The sequence below is a fragment of the Diadema antillarum genome, unplaced genomic scaffold (genome assembly GCF_040938485.1).
Source record: "Diadema antillarum isolate AM-2024a unplaced genomic scaffold, OU_Dant_1.0 seq00001428_RagTag, whole genome shotgun sequence".
Lineage (NCBI taxonomy): Eukaryota > Metazoa > Echinodermata > Echinoidea > Diadematoida > Diadematidae > Diadema > Diadema antillarum.
The window spans coordinates 148,412-171,339 of record NW_027272180.1 but is presented as its reverse complement, the minus strand read 5'-3'; the positions used below and the strand labels follow the sequence as shown (position 1 = coordinate 171,339).

At 38.3% G+C, this 22,928-nt stretch overlaps 1 protein-coding gene across 1 annotated transcript; it reads left to right on the top strand.

Moving 5' to 3' along the window:
• Positions 1-148: 148 nt before the first annotated feature.
• LOC139709375 (lysosomal membrane ascorbate-dependent ferrireductase CYB561A3-like) lies at positions 149-22,928 on the top strand. The gene is made up of 5 exons (XM_071621334.1): positions 149-341; positions 18,329-18,567; positions 19,257-19,465; positions 20,936-21,090; positions 21,973-22,928. The coding sequence occupies exons 2-5, from the start codon at positions 18,387-18,389 to the stop codon at positions 22,115-22,117; spliced, it is 690 nt and encodes a 229-aa protein (XP_071477435.1). The 5' UTR covers positions 149-341; positions 18,329-18,386; the 3' UTR covers positions 22,118-22,928.

Genomic DNA, 22,928 nt, shown 5'->3' with positions numbered 1-22,928 from the left:
GATAACATGCCGATTCCGTTGCCTTTTTGCGTTGGGGATTTTCTTCTCGCTTTTTTCTAGGTAATTTTACCAGCAATTCTTTGGTGGCAAAACGCAGATGCGTGTCTGCCGGATGTGGATTCCACTGCTACAGAAGCGCTTTCACATATAGGCGGCAGTCTGGAAGCCCACGACAACTGTTAGTGTTACTGTGTTTAGCTGCATTCCTTGTACTGGCGGCGGACTGCCAAAAGGAGACACAGCACAGCACAGCAGCACTCAGCATCCAGACCTGTAGTGGCCATGTGGCTGGGCTGAGCCTGAGTCGAGCAGGATCGATCTTATTGGAGGACGTTTTTTAGGTAAGAATTCTGTATTGGAGGGTTAGAATCTAGGACTAGTAGTAGGGTTAGCTAGAGTTTACGAGTTACGGTTAGTAAGTTAGGTTAGGGACTGTGCTGAAGTTAGAAGCCTGAAATAATTTAGACCCCCCCCCCCCCCCCCCCCTGGCTAGCTGGCCTAAAAACTAAGTGAATCAGTTCGGGAAACCCACTCACAAGGGGGGCCCCTCCTTATAAGTAACCCGTCCCCCTTATAAGTAACCCCCGGGGCACCCCTTATAAAAGGAGTCTCCACGCTTTTTTGCAATGCAACGCGAAAATGAAAGGACTGCGGCAATTCGCTTGATTATGTCCATAAAGCTTCACAAGTTTCCTAGTTACTCACGAAATTTGAGCAAAATCGGTTTGAGGCATCATATCTAAAATCATGGATTTAAATGCGATGTCAAACGACCCATGCGAATGCTGAAATGCGAGCGATTACTGGCGTGAGTGTCGCCAGGCGCGGCGGCGCGGCAATGCTTGAGTGCAGACGTGGCGACTGAGTACAGTACTCGGTCGCCACGTCTGCACTCAAGCATTGCCGCGCCGCCGCGCCTGGCGACACTCACGCCAGTAATCGCTCGCATTTCAGCATTCGCATGGGTCGTTTGACATCGCATTTAAATCCATGATTTTAGATATGATGCCTCAAACCGATTTTGCTCAAATTTCGTGAGTAACTAGGAAACTTGTGAAGCTTTATGGACATAATCAAGCGAATTGCCGCAGTCCTTTCATTTTCGCGTTGCATTGCAAAAAAGCGTGGAGACTCCTTTTATAAGGGGTGCCCCGGGGGTTACTTATAAGGGGGACGGGGTTACTTATAAGGGGGACGGGTTACTTATAAGGAGGGGCCCCCTTGTGAGTGGGTTTCCCGAACTGATATTAATAATTAGATCTAGTCATCATCTAGGCCTAGTTGGTTTTATTTCAAATCAAAAGAAGCATAACACTAACAGTAAGTCCGCAGACTAAAAGTGTCATGCGTACAGAATAAAAGTACATGCATGATTACACTAACTAATGTTAAGTATTTACAGAATTCAGAACATTCACAGTTAAGGAAAATATCAAAAAGTTAAAAAACCTAGTATTAAATTATTCAGTCATACCAATATCATATTCCTTACAGTCCTATGATTACGCATTACATTTACACAAGATTAAAACTCGATACACATGTGGTGATATTGCTGTAAACATACATATACTTATACAGACATTCAACAACAGACAATCTAGTCTACATGTACTATAATAGCTAGAGCAGAATAAATTTCCACATGCAGCATAACGAATAAAAAAACAAACCATTAAATCAGCGTATGTATATAGTACCATATAATGGAAAAAACGAAAATACAACAGTTCATATCCTTCAAAAAACAAACAGACATTCTACTAAACTGATATCAAATCACCTTTCAGCACTATACAGCGTGTCCCAGAAAAAACGAAACCGAGTTTCATTGCAATTCTTTGCGATCATAATCACATATTTACTTTATGAGTTGTACATGGATTGAAAGATACACTTCTCCTCTTTCATTCAATGCACAACACGTTGTTCATAATTCATGCATGACTGAGTTAGAACAATAGACAGTGGTTCTAACGTTACTAAAATTTCATTTGCACGAGCAAATGACAACTTTGAATGAATTTTTCAGACTTTTCCAGCAATCTTTTGCAAAAGATAGAATCATAGCTTTGATATCCATTCTTTTTCCTTTCATATGATATCCCATTCGTAAAAAAAAAATGATCAACACCTGCTCGAGAAAACTTGAATTGAAAACATCCTTACATTTTACCCAGATAGATCCTAGATAGATAGTAAAAAAGGAGCAGTTAGCTTTCCCGACTCCTGCCCGACTTGGCAGATAACAATGGCCTTCATGCTTCAATGAATTTCCACAAACATGAAGGGAGGGGGTAAAAGGGAATGTTACGGACGATTCGGTTGTGAATAGGGTCCTAAATTAGCGCGTGATCATGAGCTTGCGTGACCATGCAGCTAACTACAGAGCAAAGGGTGTTCATCAGCGGAATGTTTGGGAAGGTAGGGTGGGAGTAACGGAGCGAAAAAAAACACCTTCCGAGCTCCCCCCCCCCAAAAAAAAAAACAACAACAACATTTTGCTCTGCAGTTGCACCTTTGAAATGTTAGAAGCGCAAGTTCAGTGATAAATAAAGTGATGTACCCTCTCTTTCTGCTTCGCCACCCCCTTCAAAAACTTCCAAACCCTGTCAGTGATGAAGGACTAACCACGCGTGAGGGAAATGTAGGGAGGAATGAACAACTGTTTGTTCAGTTAATAAGTTTGAGGTATAAAATCATCAAAATGTGTATCATTGTTGTAATGTTATTGTTGATTACCCGTAGCCATTGGACTGTGTGCAGCCTGAGAATACTCGCGATATTAGTCTTCAATTATTATAAATAATTATGTCTCATATTCTAAATAAATGACAACAAAGGGCTGTCCGTCTCATACAGCATTCTCTGTAACCCCCCCCCGAACATTCACTGTAGCACTGCGGCTGTTTTGTGTGATTTCAATAGTGCAGATGAGCCCATTGTCTAATGCTAAGACGGGAGAGCTGAATGCTTGTTTTGTCGCTTATTCATAGAATTGGTAAAAATGAAGCATGCTTTCATACAGATTTTTCTCAAGCATGCGTTATTCATATTTGACACGTAAGGTCTCATATGAAAGAAGAAAATATGAATATTTTGGTTATGAACTTTGTTTTTCAAAAACGTAATGTTATAAGTCTGAAAAATTCACTTAAAGTCACCATTTGCACGTGCAAATGAAAATTTGATAACACCACTTTTCATTGTTCTAACTCAGTCATGCATGAACAATGAACATTAAGTTGTACATCAAATGAAAGAAGAAGAGTTTATCTTTCCATTGATGTATATCTCATAGAGAAAATGTATGATTTCGATAGTAAAAAGTTGCATGGAAACCCGGTTTCGTTTTTTTCTGGGACACGCTGTATATCATTAGTATCATATTACTATTGCACTGCACTTCAGAAAAAAAATATATCACATGGTGGTAGTATGCAATTGGACATACCATGTAAATAAACTGTACACATACACACACAACATTGAGAAACAGGAAATACAGTCAAACTCGGATACCCTACCCCGACGTCGGATAAGCCGAATATCACTTACCTCGGGGGCAAAATGAAAGTCCCGATTGTTCCTATGGAGTTTCCGTGTATTAAATTTCGCGTAGCTCGAAAAAGATAACTCGAAGTTCGGTTACCTCGAAGGGAAATCTAATGTCCCGATCTTAATTAACTTATTGTTTTTCCCAGCATGTTGCTCGAATCGAAATTGCAAACATCACTCAGCATCTCCGATTAAGCGCGCGTGGACAGCGAAGACATGTCACAAATGTTGTCACACTCGATTGTAAATATTCTGATACCAGAACAATCGCGCGCCCAATTAAGAAATACCCACCCGATACACAGCTGACAAGAAAAATCCCCAACACCTACCAACACACGTACATGGTAGGCACATAACACCCGTGCCAATGGAGTGCTTACGATAGCACTACGCGCTGCCCCATCATCTGCTTTTCTTTAACCACTGTGTTCTGATTTTTTATCGAGATAGTCATACCGTGCGCGTAGATTTCTCAACCGTCGGGGCGCACCTGCTTACGTTGACAGTTTATATCTTTGCCATTAATCACGCTCCACTGTCAAAACATCAATCTCCTGGCGTAGTGCCTTTTTTTAAACTTTTTTTTTTTTTTTTTCCTTTCACAAAGTTTGTTTCATTTATTCTTCCCCGAGAACGCAAGCACTGAAACTTTTTTTTTTTTTCCAGCAATGCAATTATGAAAATCTGGAAGTATAGGCCGATCACAATGAAGAACAGAATACACAGGGCTCCGCACAAACTTTTATCGGGCCACCAATATCATTGATTTTTATTTTCTGGTGGTCGAAAGTAAAATCTGGTGACACACACACAAAAAAAAATCAGGAAAAACATTAGAAAAACTAAATCGGTTCCTACTAAATGTAGAAAAATTAATATTAAGCATTATTGAAGTGATACAGATGCCCATGTCTAAAACAAATGAATAGAAAATTCAATCATCTTATTCTGTGTTTTAAGATTTGACAAATAGGCATAGAGATTATTATAAAAGTTGATGCCTATATATTCAGGAGGTCAAAACTTACGTTTGAAATGAGAAAATGGGAGCATTTGCTGACATTTGTTAGCATCCGACATTTGTTCTAGCATTGTAAAAAGCCAAAAGTTACCGTTATTCATTTTTAAATGTAAAAGCAAGCATTCATTTTAGAATCTTACGGAGCTGAATGCTATCCTAATCCATTTCCAAACGTGAAAGCAAACATCCGCTATTTGTTTTCGCATCTAACTGAGCGGATTAATACCATTAATCATTTCCAAATGTTAAAAGCAACAATCTGTTATTCATTTTTGCATCGTACGGAGTAGAATATTACCGTTATTCATTTCAAACATCCGACATTTATTTCATTATCGAACGGAGCCAAATGTTACTGCTGCCCACTTCCGAAAGTGAAATGAATCATCTGACAATTATTTTATCATTGCACGGAGCCGAATGTTAGTGTTTTTCATTTTTGAACATCAAGGCAGACATCAGACATTTTGGACCATCAAACGTATTGCTGAATGTTACTGATATTTATTTCGAAATGTACCATAGCAAATATCCAATATTTTTTTTTTATAATCGTATGGGGCAGAATGTTACTGCTATTCACTTCCAAACATGCCAAACGTAAAAGCAGTCATTCGACATGTATTTTAGCATCTTCCGGAGCTGACATGTACTTTCGAACGTAAAAGCACACATCCGGCATTTATTTTATCAGCGTACGGAGTTGAATTATTGTTATTCATTTCAGAACATCAAAGCAAACATTCAACATTTATTTTAGCATCGTCCGGAGCTAAATGTTATTGCAATTTTACTTTCGAACGTAAAAACAAACATCCAGCATTTATTTTATCATCGTAAGGAGTTGAATATTATTGTTACTCTTTTCCGAACGTCAAAGCAAACATCAAACATTAATTTTACCATTAAACGCAGCTGAATGTTACTGTTATTCATCTCGAAATTTAAAGGCAAACATCAGACAGTTATTTTTAGCATCGTATGGACATGATGGAGCAGAATATTACTGCTATTCACTTCCGAACATAAAAACGATCATCTGATATCTATTTTAGCATCTTCCGGAGCCAATGCTATTGTTATTTCCTTTCGAAAGTATAAGGAAACATCCAACATTTATTTAACCATCGTACGGAGTTGAATGTTATTGTTTTTCATTTCCGAACATCATAGCAAAAATTCGACATTTTATTTCAGCGTCTTCCGGAGCCGAATGTTATCCTTATTTATTTCCGAACGCAAAAATCAAATATCTGACATTAGTTTTAGCACCATACAGAGCTGAGTCTTATCGTTACTCATTTCCAAAAGTATGAGCAAACATCCAACATTTATTTTAGTATCATACCGAGTCGAATATTACCATCATTCATTTCCACAATTAAACGCAAACCTCTGACATTTATTTTAGCATCTTACGGGGCCGATTGTTACCGCTGTTCATTTTCAAAAGTATAAAGGCAAACATCTGACCTTTTTTTTTTTTTTTTTTTGGTGGCGCGATCGGGCCACCAAAATCTTTATTTCTGAAATTTTCATTTCATTTCCGATTTTCACTCAATTCATTCATATAAAAGTTGATTCAATTCCAATTGACAAGCATGCAAACAATCAGTAGGCACTATAACAGACACCATGTTGAACATCGATAAACGTCGAACATCGATAAACATCGGATAAGTCGAAGAAAATTCGACGTACGCGTACCTCGAAATTCGCGTACGTCGAACCATTTTCTTCAGTCCCGACAAATTCGAGGTATCCGAGGTTGACTGTACATGTGTGTATATCATATATAAAATATATCAAAAATGAAATTACAACGAATCCAGAAAAAAACAAATCAATGAAACATACCCCTTTTACTTAAATATTATCTTCATCAACATAACCATACACAGATATACACTCATAACTATATAAAACAGATGATCATGTACATACATCATGTAAACAGCGTAAAGATAGAAATGCCGGTTTCAATCTATTTGTACATTATATCCTTATTACTAACAGATATAATTTCAACAATATATGATATTAAAATCAGATTTCATTCAAATATAAAAATTGCAATTCAAATTTTCAAAAATTAATTCTACGTAACTATTTATTTCTTGGTTTAACAAATTACAAAATGCAGTGGGCACTATGAGGCTTTATTTGTTCAACTTACCAATGAGTAATGTTATTGCAAAATGTTCAAAAGTTTCACAATTACCAGAGAACTTGATTGCCCAACTCTATAAGAAATATAAATCATAAGATTCCAAATGCAAATACATGATGAAATAACAAATTTTTCAAAAATTTCATAATTGTTGAAATACTTAATTGCACGCATCTTATTCTTATCAATTCACATATGAAAGATACATAATAAAATTTGTTACTGTTCTAATTATAGTTGAGTGATGTATATACAATTACAGAGAATTCAAGAGGTTCACAATTGCTGGGATGCTTGATTTTGCGTACCTTTTTGTTCTGATTTTTTGGCAGTGTTAATTTGTGTTAATTAACCAAACAATGTATAAGTACATGTGCACAGCAGACCGCAGCATGGTGGAAAGTGCTCTCATTTATTGTACTCGTATGGATGCCGAACGATGGCATGAATATGTAATGAGATACAATTACAATACCCCACCATTTCGCAGCTCATTATCGCAATACGCCTGTTAAAAACCAAGCAAAACTCATTTCATCTGAAAGTACAAGAACTTTTCTTTCTCATGGATACAAAATCAGTTCTCATTTAAGGATGAAAATCAATGTACATTGTAATTATGACACAAAATCTGTTGTGACAAAACAAAATAGAGTAATGTGTTCAGGGCTGCAAAAAACTATGATTTTTGCAGCGACTTTGCATTTTTATGAGCTTAAATGAATCTCTAGCATATATTCTGCTGAGATATAACAAGCTTTGGTTAGTTGATGTCTCACACGGGTCAGGTCCACGGAAAGAAGTCAGAGAGTGCAAAAACATCTTCAGTCGCAGACTGATGGGAGCACGCTGATTGGCTGGCAAAGTTCAACAAACTTCCTTCCCTCACAGCACACCAGACATGAAACAAACATGAAATGAATGCGCGATGACAGAACAGTGCGCCAGTAAAAACCATACGATTTCCCACCATATGTACGTGTACAAAACATTCAAGCAACTTCCTGTACACTTTGTGATTCTGTCGTTCTTTGAACCTATTAAAATCCCTTTAAAAACCTTGTGACTTTAACTTTTTATTACATTTGCTATTAGCTTGGCTTTTCGTCAAGCCTAAATCACGAACAGAAGTAAAATTCATTTTTTTGCACGGGTCAGGTCCATGGAAAGAAGAAAATCAATCAAATCCAGGACAACAAAAAGTCTGAAAATTGCTCAAACTTCATTGCTTACTAGGAGACCTAAAAAACATCAAAGATATGAAATTTATGTATCAAACAAAAGAGCATTTCTCAAACATCAAATCACACCAGTATCCTTCCATGTCCTGTACGCATGATCTGTTTGACCTCACAATTTGTTGGTCCCTTCCTCTTTCCTCGCAAAATCTCGCGAGTTCTCGTTGAGGCGAACAGCAAGATATGTGAAACGAGAAGTACGATAAATGTGAAGCATACTGCTCATTACCGTTCATGCTGCGGTCTGACTGACATAATACAGTTGTATATGTTCAGATTCTGCGTGAGCCATTGTCATTCCATTTGTCATCCCCCCCTCCCCCCAGCTTATCTGTACTCTGTTCCAGATCAGATTACTGTATACGCTATAATTTTCGCGTACATAAATTTTCGCGAATTGCTGCTGTCACACATTTTCGCGAGTGGTTAAATTCGCGAGTGGGGGGGACCAGAGAAAATATGAAGTGGCAAAGAAAGTGTGAATTTTCAACTTACTAGCAAATAAGAATGATACTAGTTATACACTGCATGAAAAAGACTTGCCAAACTCTGCGAACTAGTAAGTTAGAATTCAACATTTTTGAAGTGGTTAAGTCCATCGCGCTAGATTTCTGACGAGTGGTCCCCTTGCGATAATGGATTGGCTCTCTACAGTATTCGTAAGTAGACGTGGACGTGCGTAAACAAGCTTAGCCAGTATGGTCTGTTCGGTAAGCCGTGACATGGTATACTAGTACTGAAATGTTCATATCATCAAGGCGAGGGATTCATTTTGGAAGGTAATATTTTCGCGTGTTGTTAATTTCGCGAATAGCTCCCGACTCGCGAAATTCGCGAAATAAAAACCCCCCCGAAATATATAGCGTATACAGTATACACTGCATGCACTGTATGCGTTGCACACACTACATTCATGGTAAGGGTACACACACACTGCATTTATAGTGTAATACAGGCACACTCCCATTACATAACATAACATGAGTCTTCTCAGAAAGGGTGTAAGGCACAGGAAGAAAATTAGGTAATATCTGTTTTTAAAACACAGAAATGTACACCATCACCCCATGCCGAGATGCTCTGAATTTTTTTCTCCTATTGTACATTGTAGATGTAATTTCGTAAGCGATTCTCATTTTTCAAAATAAGTAAAATAGGTTTTCCTTTTTCTAACATGAACATGTACATGCCATCTACTTTAAAATATGACATTTGCTCCTTCGAATTTCTGTTACATGTATTTGACTGGTAAAGGATTTATGGAATAATCCATGCTGTGAAGTCACTTTGAAGCAAATTTACAAAACGGTAGTTTTTTACAGAGCCCATGTATTGCAATGCTTAATGACGGTTCCTCAGTTATGTTTGTGCGCATCCTAGCTGCGCAGGTTGGTCAACGTTACGTACTACGCACAATTCAGCGGTCCGAGCCGCATAAAATTATATGCATGGTCATGGTAGCACAGCACGGATTGACAGAATTTCGAATCGTGGAAGTGGAACTGAGCTGTTTCCATTTTCATTCCGTATATCTTTTTTATGACATGCAGTTCATTATCTGTGTATCATCATGATCAAGTTGAGTACTATCTAGTTGGGGGACTACTAGTCTCTCTAGACTACATGTAGGTGTTAAAAAACAAACCCCAAAACATATGGCACACTTTTTCATCTTTAAAATTTAACAAACTAAAAAACTATCTACTGAGTATCTCTATTAAAAATCTAAGTTAGATCTAAACTTGTCATAACTATTTGGGGGTTTTTTTTTGTTACAAAAATACAAGGTCACAAAAAGTATTACCAGACATGTATTTAGCACTTTACCATTCAGATATTAATTTTTGATTTCCAAATCTAGTGTAACAAAAGGAAATTCAAAGAATTATAATTATTATTATTATTTTTTTTTTTTTTTTTTTTTTTTTGGGGGGGGTTACTCAATGTACAATGTACATCACCATACACTTGTAGTTTACAACATACCAACCACTGCAACAACCAACTAATGCAATCTACAATCAAACACTATTGATTATATTAAGATTTTTTTTTTCCCCCTTTGGAGGGACAGGCTAATGTCAAATCTCCCATATCCTTACATTTTCTTCTTCTTCTTCCAGTATCACTTTCTGCACAGTTACAGCAAGTGGGTAAAAAAAAAAAACAAAAAAAACAAAAAAAACAAAAGCAAAAACAAAAACAATTCAAACAAATGTGTCAGTGTAGGGTTTTTCCACACTTGCATCCATATGAATATCATCATGGGCTGTGCAAGGAAAAAAAAAATAACAAAAACGCACATGGACCTTCCTTTCTGAATATTATCCACCCTATCACTGCAATTTTTTACAACTATTATTATTACTGTAAAACGAGAAATGTTCGCATGCATTTTAATTTTCGCGAATTTCGCGAGCGCCAAGATTTGCGAAATTAAAATGCACGCGAAAATTTTCTTATCTACACTATATGCATTGAAGGCAAGAGGCAATTCGTGAAAAATCTCTTGCCACGAAAAAGGCTGTCGGCTCCAATTCGCGAAAAATTTTCGTGCCGCGAATATATCATGTTTTACAGTATCTTTTTGGGGAAAAATACATGAGGCTTTGAGTGTAGGCCTACAGCATGAGATTCATGAGGCTTTGAGTGTACAGCATGAGATTCATGAACCCATCCTAGCAGGGTATCCCTGCATTGGTTTCCTGACCAGATTTTTTGGGTCTTACAATGATTTTCTGTCGCACGGGGGCACTACTGGCACAAAAGGAGCACACGAATCCCCCCCCCCCCCCCCCCCCCCCCATTTTTTACAGAACTTTGTTCTACATTAAGTAATCTTTCTTCTACAATTTCAGCAAGTTTCATGAAAATGACATAGGTTTTGGATGTACAGCATGATATTCATGAACCCCACCTAATCAGGGCACCCATAAGGATAGGTTTCTAACCAGATCTTGGGGTCCTAGGATGATTTGTGTCATATGGCGATGCTGCCAGCACAAAAATGAGCACGTGAACCCCCCATTTTTATTTGTGTTTCTGCAATCAGTAAGCCTTCTTCTACAATTTTGTCAATTTTCATGAAAATGACATAGGTTTTGAATGTACAGCATGAGGTTTTTGAACCCACCCGATCAGGGCATCCCTGGATAGGTTAATGACCAAATCTTGGGGTATTACAATGATTTCTGCCACACGGGGCGCTGCTAGCACAGAAGCGAGCACATGAACCACCCATTTTTACAACTTCTCTGCATTAAGTGGCCCTTCTTCTACAATTTTGTCAAGTTTGATAAAAATGACATGGGTTTTGAATGTACTGCATAAGTTTTTTTTTAACCTTCTCCTTTAGCCCACCCAAAACAGAAAGCGTTCCTGTCAGGATTTGAGAGATTTTGGTGGTTTCTGCCACGTGAGGGCACTGCTTGCTCAAGAATGAGAGTATAAACCCCAACTTAAAAACTTTTTCCTCATTTTGGGTACCTTTCTCTGCAATTCTTGCAAATTTGGAGAAAATAAAGTGGATTTTGAAAGAATTATGGGGATTTAAATCTACCATTGCAGATTTTGTTGCCTATTATGGCCTTGATCCTGTAACGCTATCATTTTTATACCCCCGCCACATATAGTGTGAAGAGATAGGAATCAGCGTGATGTTGGTCGGGCGGTCTGGTGGTCGGTTGGTCTGTTGCAAAATCTTGCGTCGCGAACTCCTCCTACAGTTTTGAAGCAATTTAAATGAAACTTGGGGTAAATGATGATATTGAGGTATAGATGTGCAAGACATGTTTTTTGTGTTTGTCGGACAATGCGTTGCCATGGTAACCATAATTTTACCAGAACCTTGTGGATTGAATAACTTCCAAAGTATTTGAGCAATCAATTTCAAAATTGGTATCTATGATGATCTATAGGTGTAGTTATGCAAGACACTCTTTGTGTTTGTACTTGACAAAGCGTTGCCATGGTAACCGCATGTTTTCTTTGAAATCTTGTGGAGTGAACAACTTCCACAGTTTTGAAGCAATTGAAATCAAATTTGGTGGGCATTATGGCCTTGAGGCATAGATGTGAAACACATAATTTTTGTGTTTGTCAGACAAAGCGTTGCCATGGTAACCATGGTAACCATAATTTTACCAGAACCTTGTGGATTGAATAACTTCCACATCATTCAAGCAATTAAGGTCAAATTTAGTATCAATTGTATGATGATCGGGAGGTGTAGTTATGCAAGACACCAATGTGTTAATGTAAGAAAAATGTGTTGCCATGGTAACCACTCATTTTTGTATCAACTTGAACCATTGTAATGTAATTCTTTATGTATTATGATTATGTTATTATTTTATCTGTTTTGCTGTATAATCTCTGTATCTGTGTAATTCGACTTTTGATCGCGATTCAGATTTTATGTGAATAAAGACCTTTTAATCAATCAATCAATCAATCATTTAATCTATGAAGGTGAAATTCGGTGTGTATGATGCTCTTTAAGTGTAGTTTTACAAAATGTCCTTTGTATTTGTATCGGACAATGCGTTGCCATGGGAACTTCGTGTTTTGTTTTAAATCCTGTGGAGTGAACTTCTTCCATAGTTTTCAAGCAATTGAAACCAAATTTGGTAGGCATTATGGCCCTGAGGTGTAGATGTGGAACACATAGTTTTTGTCTTTGTCACACAAGCTGTTGCCATGGTAACCACAATTTTGCCAAAACCTTGCAGATCGAATAACTTTTCCATCATTCAAGCAATTAAAGTCAAATTTAGTACCAAGTATAAAGGTCTAGAAGTGTAGTTTTGCAAGACACCAATGTGTTAGTTTAAGGAAAATGTGTTGCCATGGTAACCACTAATTTTTTAATCAAAATAAACCATTCAAGCTATGAAGGTCAAATTTGGTGTGTATGATGGTCTTTAAGTGTAGTAATGCTTGGGGAAAGCATGTTTCTATTTGCTGTAAGTTTTATACTCAGTAGTGTCAACTCCGTAATTGTACAGTAAACTAAAATTATTCTGTTTCAAATTTGACAAGTGCACAAACTTGGTATTAACGTCATTGCCCTCAGACATCACATACTGTAAAGCAACATTAGGGGCGGGGGTATTAATCACCTTCAGTGATAATTCTAGTTGTACTGGACGGCAGAATGTCATATGCATCAAAGTCCTGTAGTCCAAGAAAAACAAGCACATGAACCTGTGGTTTTATTTGCATATTTGGGCTTTGGATGGGTCAAAGTTACAGTATGGAAAGTTTAAAGAAAATGGCATGGACTTCACTTTAACTGAGGAACGTCCTTAAACTGAAAGTACAGAGAGTTTGTAAATTTGCAGTCTGTCTCTTATATATGATTGCACTGTCTCTGTACTTGGCTGTTTTAGGGGGAGGGCCTAGCTACATTGTACATGTAGGGCATGTATGGCTCTGCTGACCAATGGGGGGGGGGGGGGGGGGTTATGATCTTACTGACTTCACAGAATACATGCAGTTGGGAACTGCTTTAGTGGGAACACCACAATGTAACAAACTTTTTACTGGATTGTTTTCACAGTGTAATCGAAACATCGAACCGCTTTATCGGGACCACAAACTGCTTTATAATCAGGATATATATCTTGGCTGAAGCACTTCCACTAGGCGTGTCTTCATCAGCCCGAAGTTTCAAAATAGCGCGCTATCTTGCGGTTACCTAACTAGTCCGATGTCAAAATAGCGCGCTATCTGTGTAGTGAAGACGCAAATAGCGCGCTATTTGATCGGGAAAATTTCCCCCAAAATCTTGGTCTAGTTCGTCAACTAGAGCGCTAATTCGTGAAATAGCGCGCTATTTTGGGTGCGTCTCCATCAGTCCGAAATTTTCTCGATTCCTCACCGCTTCTGGTTAGCCAGCTGGCAATGGAAAGCGTATGTACAAGCTAATGATTGTGGATAGTACTACATCTGTAGTACATTACACGCACGGTGTATTCAAGGATCAAAATGTGTGTACTATAGGCCTATTAGCCTATAAGTGACTGTTGTTGTCATCTTCAAAACCAGGGAGGTGATTTCTCTCACCTCCCTATTAAAACTCAGTGCCGTGCATGCTAGCTGGTTTTTTTTGTAAACTTTTTCTTCTGGTCCACTCTATCTTAGCTGGAGATTCTTGCAGATTGTGTGCATTTGGGATTTGTTTAGACATTGCAATTCGTTAATTTCATATCAAATGCCTCACTGGGCAGAAGAAAGAGTAGCGACTACTAGCGTTATTAATATCCATTTGGAGAGAATTTGCTGTACTGCTCACCTCCCTGGTTGTAGAATCGTACATACGGTGATATAGGAGATTTTGAGCGGGGAAATCCACTTTCGAACCGCGAGCCAGGCAGAGTAATATTGCAAAGTGCGCATGCGTCAATTTTCGGACTAATTTCCCGAAGCAGGCTGTTCGAGCTGATGAAGATGCACATTCGCTGTATCGGGCTATTTCCTAAGACCGCAAAATGTCCCGCTAGTTTGAACTTCGGGCTGATGAAGACACGCCTATTGTTCATCATTCCTGTCTAAAAATGATTCCTTCCTAAAATTCATCATTTCTGTCTACAAATTATACCTTAATCACAGCAATGTCATTTCCTTCTCAGAAAGGTTATTTTTTAACCAATCCTGTTCTAGATTGTACTGATTGTCTACATCGACTAAACATTTGCTATTTGGCAATATGATGTGGTGCTGGCAGTCAAATCTAACACTGTCAGCTTTTACTCACCCTTTCGCCCACTTTAGCATGAATAAAGAGAGTCACCCGTATAGAGAGTCGCCTTCCCCATTTGAGATTCGAGTCAAAGTCATGACATTCTGTCTCATGTGACTTTCATGTTGTTGTGATCGCCTTATCACTCTTGGGTGAAAATATGTAAGACCAAAAGTTGACATGGTGCATATTGTACAAAAGGGTCATATTTATTATCAACAGTGTGATGTTGTGTCTTCCCAGCTTTAACACATGTGTCCTAATTTGACTATAATTTCTGTAAGATCTGAACAATTTTGACACTAACTGGAGACAGACACTTTGTTCTGTATTCATATAGAGAACCCATAAAGACTGATAAACTTCCTTGTTGCTAATGTTGTGGAAAGGGTATAATTTGGGGATGTAGTTCTACATATGATGCATCACACGTTACCCCGGGGTACCGTTGTACCCCAGGTTACCGTGTTGTGTAGCGCCACCTCACGTCCACTCGATGACAGCTGCAGAGAAATGCATGCTCTGTGTGTGTGCGTGTACATAGTCACTCCCCTGCCAGTGCATGTTATACGATGGCATGCATGGCACGCTGTGCTAGCAATAGCATGTGCTTCAGTGCACTGCAGTGTAGTGGCTAGCGCCGCTAGCTCCAGCACCAAAATAATTTCCACTTTTTGGCAACCCAGGGTACAACCTTTTTAAAAAAAAAAAATAATTCAACAAAATGGCTGATTTTCATTTGGTACCACGGGATACCATTTATGTCATTGTATTTGGCATCATGCTCTTTGTGCCTAGCTTGTAACCTGCATCATCCAGAGATTGAATCCTGTGTAGAGATTTTATCCAGTCTCAACAAAATCATATATTTCTGAAAGTAACCTTAGATTACAAAACTCAGAGTGCTTTTTGATGTGATGGTGAAACAAAAACTAATGGATGGTACAGTGTACACTGTATACATTGTCATTAGGTGATCTGAGTATCCTCTCGGATCACCTTCTGTTTCTGTACGGATTCTTTCTTCTTCTTATTTCTCCTCAAAAGTTGTGCAGAGGTTAACTCAAAAAGTTCTTCGACTATCAATTTCAAACTCACACTATATATGTATCATGTCCCAAAGACGACAGATCTAATGTATCATTGTGATTAGTCGACCGTGACGTCACTATGACGTCAAATGTTATCTAAAATCACATTTTCGTTCATATCTCAATAATGGAACGGAATTTCCCAATCAAATTTACGTCTCATATAGCTCACATTAAGCACTTTCCACTCATATTCTCAAAATTCATCTCTACACTTAAAATGCACGCATACGTGCGTTGAAATGTTGACATGCTCAAATCGAGCTCAAAATTTTTTTGCACATGTTTCAGATCATTTGGAGCATTTTTTGAAAAATTGAAAAAAATGGACGGACGCGCACGCGCATATATGCACGCACAGCTCGTATGCAATAGAAATTCCCCATTTTTTCACATGAATCGGATGTGTAAAAATGTCAAGGATTAATTCTACCAAGTTTCAAGTCAATCCGATTCAATATGACGTCATGCGGGCCCGTCAAAGTTGAAATTCTGCGCGCGTCAGTGGCCATACACAGTGTAACTATGCCAAAAAGGCGCCAATTATAAATCAGATTTTACTTGTCAGGATGGACGGTGACCCTCCATTTTCTTTACATATTCTGAAAGCTGATGAGCTGTACATGTCATTTCATGGGTTGGCGATGCTGGAAAAATGATTAAAAGATATTAAATTTCTCAATGAAATAAAAAAGGCAAATTTTCAAAATGACGTCATCAAATTTCAAGTTCACTCAAGCATATCTCACTTATCCTTGGTCAATTGTCACCCAGATTTCAGTATGTTGTAGCTTATTGAATGCTCTTTTTGAATTGTGACATCAAAATTTTGATTGGATGACGTCATCACCTCGTAAAAATGGATTGAATGTAACCATGTCAAATTTGAGCAGTTTACGTGTTATCTCTATGGGAGTGCAGTTTTTCTGGAAATGAATATTGACATAACTGTCTTTATCGAGCACTAGCTCACTTACCTTTCGGTGAATTTCTCCCAGATTTTAATATGTTGTAGCTGAGACTTTGGGTTATCGTAAATGTGCCCTCCATGTTTTCATACGACGTCGGGATCACGTCGAAAAACTTGGTTGAAATTGGCACTTGGCTTCAATGTAGCGTCATTTTGCTTAATACACAGAGCCTACTGGGGATGAAATACATGTAGGTCAGTGGATAGCGCATTGGACTTTTAATCTAAAGGTCCTGTGTTCGAGGCTTGCCCCAGCCAATTCTTTTGCTTTTTTTTAACCCTTATATTTTTATTTTTCTTCAGTATTAAAGTCTTATTCTCCCTTCCTAACTTTATCTTTTTCTGATCTTTTTATGCTTGTCCTTCAAATTTCTATACAATAGCTTTTCTTTATTTTTCTTTCTTTTTTCCATTTTCTGTGCAATAGATCAAGAGCAACAAGTCCTATCAACCCCATATTTTGCACATGTTTAGTTCATGTCACAAATATCATTTCATAAAATAACAACTACTAAGTACTTCCTCCGACACCATCGTGGGTAGGTAAATTAGGGTCAAAGGTCCAAAGTGTTTAATCTTGTATCTCCGTGAATACACGTCTTATCTTTCCCACATTTTGCACACGTAAGGACCATGATTCTAGAATTACAATTTGTATTTCACAAAATAACAACTTTTTTCTCAGATGCCATCTTGGCTGCGTTAAGTGGGGTCAAAGGTCAAATATACTGCATTCTGTATAAACCTCATTAGTGTATATATGGTTTCACCGCCATGTTTTGCACAGTTTTGCACACACATGGGCCTTGATAGATGGATCATTTTGTAAAGTAACAATGCTTTGGTCAGACGCCATTTTGGCTGTGCAAATGAGGTTCAAAGGTCAAATATTCTTTATTTTGTATCTTGCTTACTAAATGCTCAATCGAGGACAGATTTTGTATATAAATGGACCATGGTGCCTGGATCATTTCATAAAACGACGACTTTTGACTCAGATGCCATCTAGGCTGGCTGGTATATAGGGTTAAGGGTCAAGAATACTTTGTCCTGTATCTTGGTAATTACATGCCTTATCACTCCCATATTTTGCAACCATTTAGCCCAGGGCATATGGAACGTTTCGTGAAATAACAACTTTCTAATCAGATAATGTCATCAGACAATGGCTTTTTCCTAAGACGCCATCTTGTGTATTAAAATGAGGTTCATTTTGTCTCTTTGTTAACATAATATGCCCTTTCCATTTTAAATCTGTAGAGATGAAAGGTTTGATTCCCTTTTCTTCAATGAGAATCTCAGAAATCATTTGTACATCGGATCACCTAATTTGTCAGTCTTGACAAATTCTCGAATCTAGTTATTGTTGGTTTTTTATTTGCAAATGCTAACTTTTTATCATTTTTTTTCTATGGCCGTACTGATTTGTAAAGGGATGTAACATGTTCACGCTATGCAGAGAAGCCTAAAGACTCACCTAATTCAGTGCAACTATATACTTCTTTTTTTGACTAAAAAATTTCATTTCTTGGCAGAGATCTCCTGATACGGTGTGACATTCCTGCTGACGACAGCCCATCTTTGCAACTAGCCATGTCCAAGCTATTTGTGCCCCTGGTGGTTGTGGCAGAGGCACTAGGCCTTGCAGCATGCATCCTGATTGGTCTGTGGATGGGACGCTACCTTGGAGGATTCGCTTGGGATGGCAGCTCAAGCGAGTTTAATCTACATCCTTTGCTAATGACAACAGGGATGATCTTTCTGTATGGAAATGGTAATGTTATGTGACCAAATTATGAGGTCTTCATGCCCTCAGACTACAGACACAATGCTACATACTACTAGTTGTATGAAGTTTTAATCACAACTTGTCTATTAAAGCTACATGGTACACATTAAAGTACAAATAACAAATATTAGACTTAATGAGGTATGCAAGGGTACCCCGCTTATGACAACATTAAAAGAGCTTTGGAAAGATGGAATTACACTGTAATCATTTAAAGTTTAGTAATAACTGTACAGAAGATAGTATTCACATCTTAGATACAAAGTTAAAGATTTGTTGTAGAAATTGTTTAGCAGTCAACAGTTTGCACTAATCGTTTGAGTATATTGCAGGTATTCCCTGTGCATTTCATTTCATATGAGCAAAGTGTGTGCAGCCTTGAGACATATAATATATCTGTATACTCATTGATTGCTATGAACATTTTGAATCATAAGCTTGTATGGGAAAGCATGTAAAAGAAAGAAAAATATTGTTTGGATACAGTTTGGAAAAAGGGAAAATTGATTTGACTAAGAGTTCAAAATACAAGGTTGTACACTATATTGATACAAGGTAAGAAATATCTTCTGCAAACATGGGTATAAGGTTGTTGGACAATGATGGGTAATTATAGTTTTACACGAACTATATAATGGTGTTTTACAGTGTAGTCTGTTCTTTTTTGCTTGCAGCCACCATGGTGTACCGTGTCTTCACTGGCATTGATGTTCCTCGCATGGCTGTCAAGTCCATACATGCTGGCTCTCTAACCCTTGCTACAGTCATGATCATCATTGGCCTTGTAGCTGTTTTCCAATTCCACAACCACAATGGAATTACTAACCTCTACTCCCTGCACAGCTGGCTTGGCATTGCCACTGTCTGCATGTTCTTTTTACAGGTATGTCTCCTTATCAGTTAGACAATGAAATGGTACTCAGAAATTAGAGCTAAGTGGCTAGCTTTCTTGTATGTTTGTAACAGTGTTCCAGCACCTAGAAACATGACAAAGAAAGCAGAATTTGTGGAGATTCTCCCAAAGATGTGAGTTTTCCATCAGGAATTGAAAGGCGCCATCAGAAGTCACAACTTCTACAGTGAAGTATTTTTTGTACATTCCATTTACCATTTTGATACAAAGGTAACTTTCGTCCTGGAAAAAAAAAATGGTGAAATCAAGCTGGGATATTATTGTAATCATAGATTTATGACAAGTCAGTAAGACTGACCAATCTACTGTATAACATGTATCATGAAAACACATACCGGTATAACAATTTAATAATGTTATGGCCTCCTCCTGTCAGCTCAAGCAGATTGAGGCTGGCACACAATATGTGACGCATATTTTTCAATACTCTTTATTATTTTTGTTGGCAAAGTAGAGAATACAAAGTTCTTATATTTTTGAAAGAGAAGGTACACCTTGTTTTCAAGTTTTCTTGTTTATAGTTTCTTTTGATAATAATTACAATGGAGTCTTCCAGTGTGCCCTGTCTGTCATACATGAACACTCTAGGGCAGATTGTCGAGACCTCCTTTATCATTGCATTAGTTGAAGAGGGCCACAATATACAAGAAAGCATGAAAGTTTCTTAACAATAGAGTTTGAGCTCATTCTCAGACAGGAGGAAGGAGGTCTCTGTTCTCAGTTCCCCAGACAATTTTCACTTTAGATATGTGAGGTGTTCTGTTGTATTTGAACATGAAAAATTTTCACTACATACAGCACAGGCTTCCATCATCATCTATAGGTGATTTCCTGTTTCAATAGAACCATGCATGCTTTAAGCCCTAGTCACATAGAAACACGGATCCTCAAGGATCTACATGATGATCCGGGGAGTTCCGGGATAGTTTAGACCTCGATGGAGCGTCGACGAGCGTTTGTATGCGGCTGTACACACGGCATCAACACGGCAGCTACACGGATAAGGCTGGAAGAGCGCGGCGTCTACACGGACCAACACGGCATCTACACGGATCAACACGGCAACTACACGGCAGCCACACGGACCATCCCGGATTACTCTGCCAACACGGCAGTCCCCGGGTGACGCTGGATGTTTTTTACCTCCAAAAGTTGCCGTGTTGGCCTCCCGGCGTCAACACGGATCTCTCCCCGGATCACCCTGGATCAGATCCGGGGTGGTCCGGGGTGGTCCGGGATGTCTATGTGACTGGGGCATTATGGAGATACTGTGGTAGGCCTACCTCTATGAAAGTCTTGAATTAATGTGGCAATGTATTTCTTCCTCTTTTTTTGCAAAATGTCATACAGGTTTACACTAATTATGCAGTCTGTGTAATATATTTGTCTCCAGGCTGAGGGGTTTGTAACCATTTGAACTTTATTTCTTGTGTGACATAGCTTCTGCTGGGACTCTTCATATTCCTATTTCCATGTGCATCTGTTCAACTTCGCACCAGCTACATGTCCTCCCACGTCTTCTTTGGTGTGGCAATGCTCTCAATGGCTGCAGGAACGTGTCTAATGGGGATTGTGGAAAAAATCTTCTTTTCAAAGTAAGATGATACTGACACATATTAGATATATCAGTGCATATAGCAAATATATAAAGTCCGTGTTGATGTTTTATGGCATTCAGCTTGTAAAGAAACAAACTGTATTTCATGATGGCAGAAATATCTATGTTATGCTCCATGGTGAGAAATACCCTTTTTGCCACACTTGCCTGAAAATGTAATGCAGGGATTGAGAAAATAGAAACTGATTAAAATTTTGCAATGTGTAGTCAAGATGTTGTATCGTAGGTTACAATATAACTAGTGACTAAAAAATGAGGAACAGAAATAGGTGTGGCTGTCAATGTCTCCGGTATTTATTGCAGACTCACTGTGTCCAGTCATGTACCAATACTAATGAGCAACATTGTGAATAGGTGGGAATGTTGGAATGCATGTTGAGACACATGCTGGGATTATTTGCATAATGACATACAGAACAGGCCAATAGCATGTGGTTGTATGAAGATATGATGACTTGCCAGGGCATCTAGACACTTTATGAATTATATCTAGACACAACATGATATGAATATACAATGTATCTAGACACAACACAAGAGAGGTCGTGATCAGAGTTTTTTTTCCCCTGTTTGAGCTGGCCTCCCAGAGAGTCCCAGAGAACTGTGGTGTCAAAAGGTATGAATGACTGTCCCCAAACAGACATTACATTTTCTTTGCCTATTCTCTGTAAAAGCACAAATGATTTTACACATGTTGTTTTTAGGATGATCAAGGTTGTCTCTAAGTTTGTACACCAAGTGGTATGCATTTATGTTATTGTCATTGTTTTCTATGGGGGGGGGGGGGGGGGGCTGTTCATAGTAAAACTCATTTCTATAAGTGTATGATTTTCATGTCATTTTATTTCATTTTTTGCAGGATCAACTATGCTGCACTTCCAGAGTCAGGACTGGTGGCAAATGGAGCAGGTCTCTGCATTGTAGCTTTTGTCATCACTGTTTCCTATATCTTGACAACCAACAAGGATTCTTCCCGAAACCGCAGCTATTCTTCATTGAACTGAAACAGTGGTCTCAATACAGTTTCTCTCTGCGGTTCATCAGATACAATGCATCACAAAATGCAAAGCCTAGCCTGAAGAATGGCATTGCTGTGCTAGAGATGGCACAAAACACATTACTGTTGCCTGTCCCTCGCCTTTTGTCGAATGTATATAACCATGCTACTCAAAGAATATCAATGGTTTGAAAATAACCCACATATTGGGAAGACACATCAAATGTGCTACTGAGATTTGAAAAGTTCTAACAAGTGATAGACAGTAGAGAGGCCCTGCAGATAAATTGTATAAAGATTATACAGTGGACTCTCGTTATAACAGAGTTCTCGGGACCAGTAATTTTCTTTCATTATAACAAAATTTCATTATAACCGAACAAATAAACAACTAGAAAAGCACTCTGAGAGCGCAGATCTCCACCAAATACTGTGAAAGACAATATTTTCGCGAATTGGAGCCAACAGCCTTTTTCGAGGCATGAAATTTTCGCGAGTTGCCTCTAACATTCAATGCATATAGTGTAGACAAAAACTTTCGCATGCATTTTACAGTATATTTTTTCACCACTGATCTTGTTCTTCCATAGAGATCAGTGATTTCCACTCATACGTGCGTGCTGAAAGTAGCTCACTTTCCCAATATAGAAGTCTTTTGTTATGTCATCAACTTTCAGCTGCGCGGCGCCTCGCTCTAGCAGAAACTAGAGCATGCACTTTAGTGCGTGCATGCAAACCTCAAATACGCGCAACTGGAACTTCCAAGTTCAGTGGCCCTACCTGTGACAATATCAAAAATCCTTCATAAAATCCATAGA

What these genes read in the sequence shown, in the direction of transcription:
- LOC139709375 (XM_071621334.1), top strand. Translation starts at nt 18,387, where the DNA reads ATGTCCAAGCTATTTGTGCCCCTGGTGGTTGTGGCAGAGGCACTAGGC. An exon ending in TCTGCATGTTCTTTTTACAG is followed by an intron (nt 19,466 to 20,935) that starts GTATGTCTCCTT and finishes TGTGTGACATAG; the next exon opens with CTTCTGCTGGGACTCTTCAT. An exon ending in GAAAAAATCTTCTTTTCAAA is followed by an intron (nt 21,091 to 21,972) that starts GTAAGATGATAC and finishes CATTTTTTGCAG; the next exon opens with GATCAACTATGCTGCACTTC.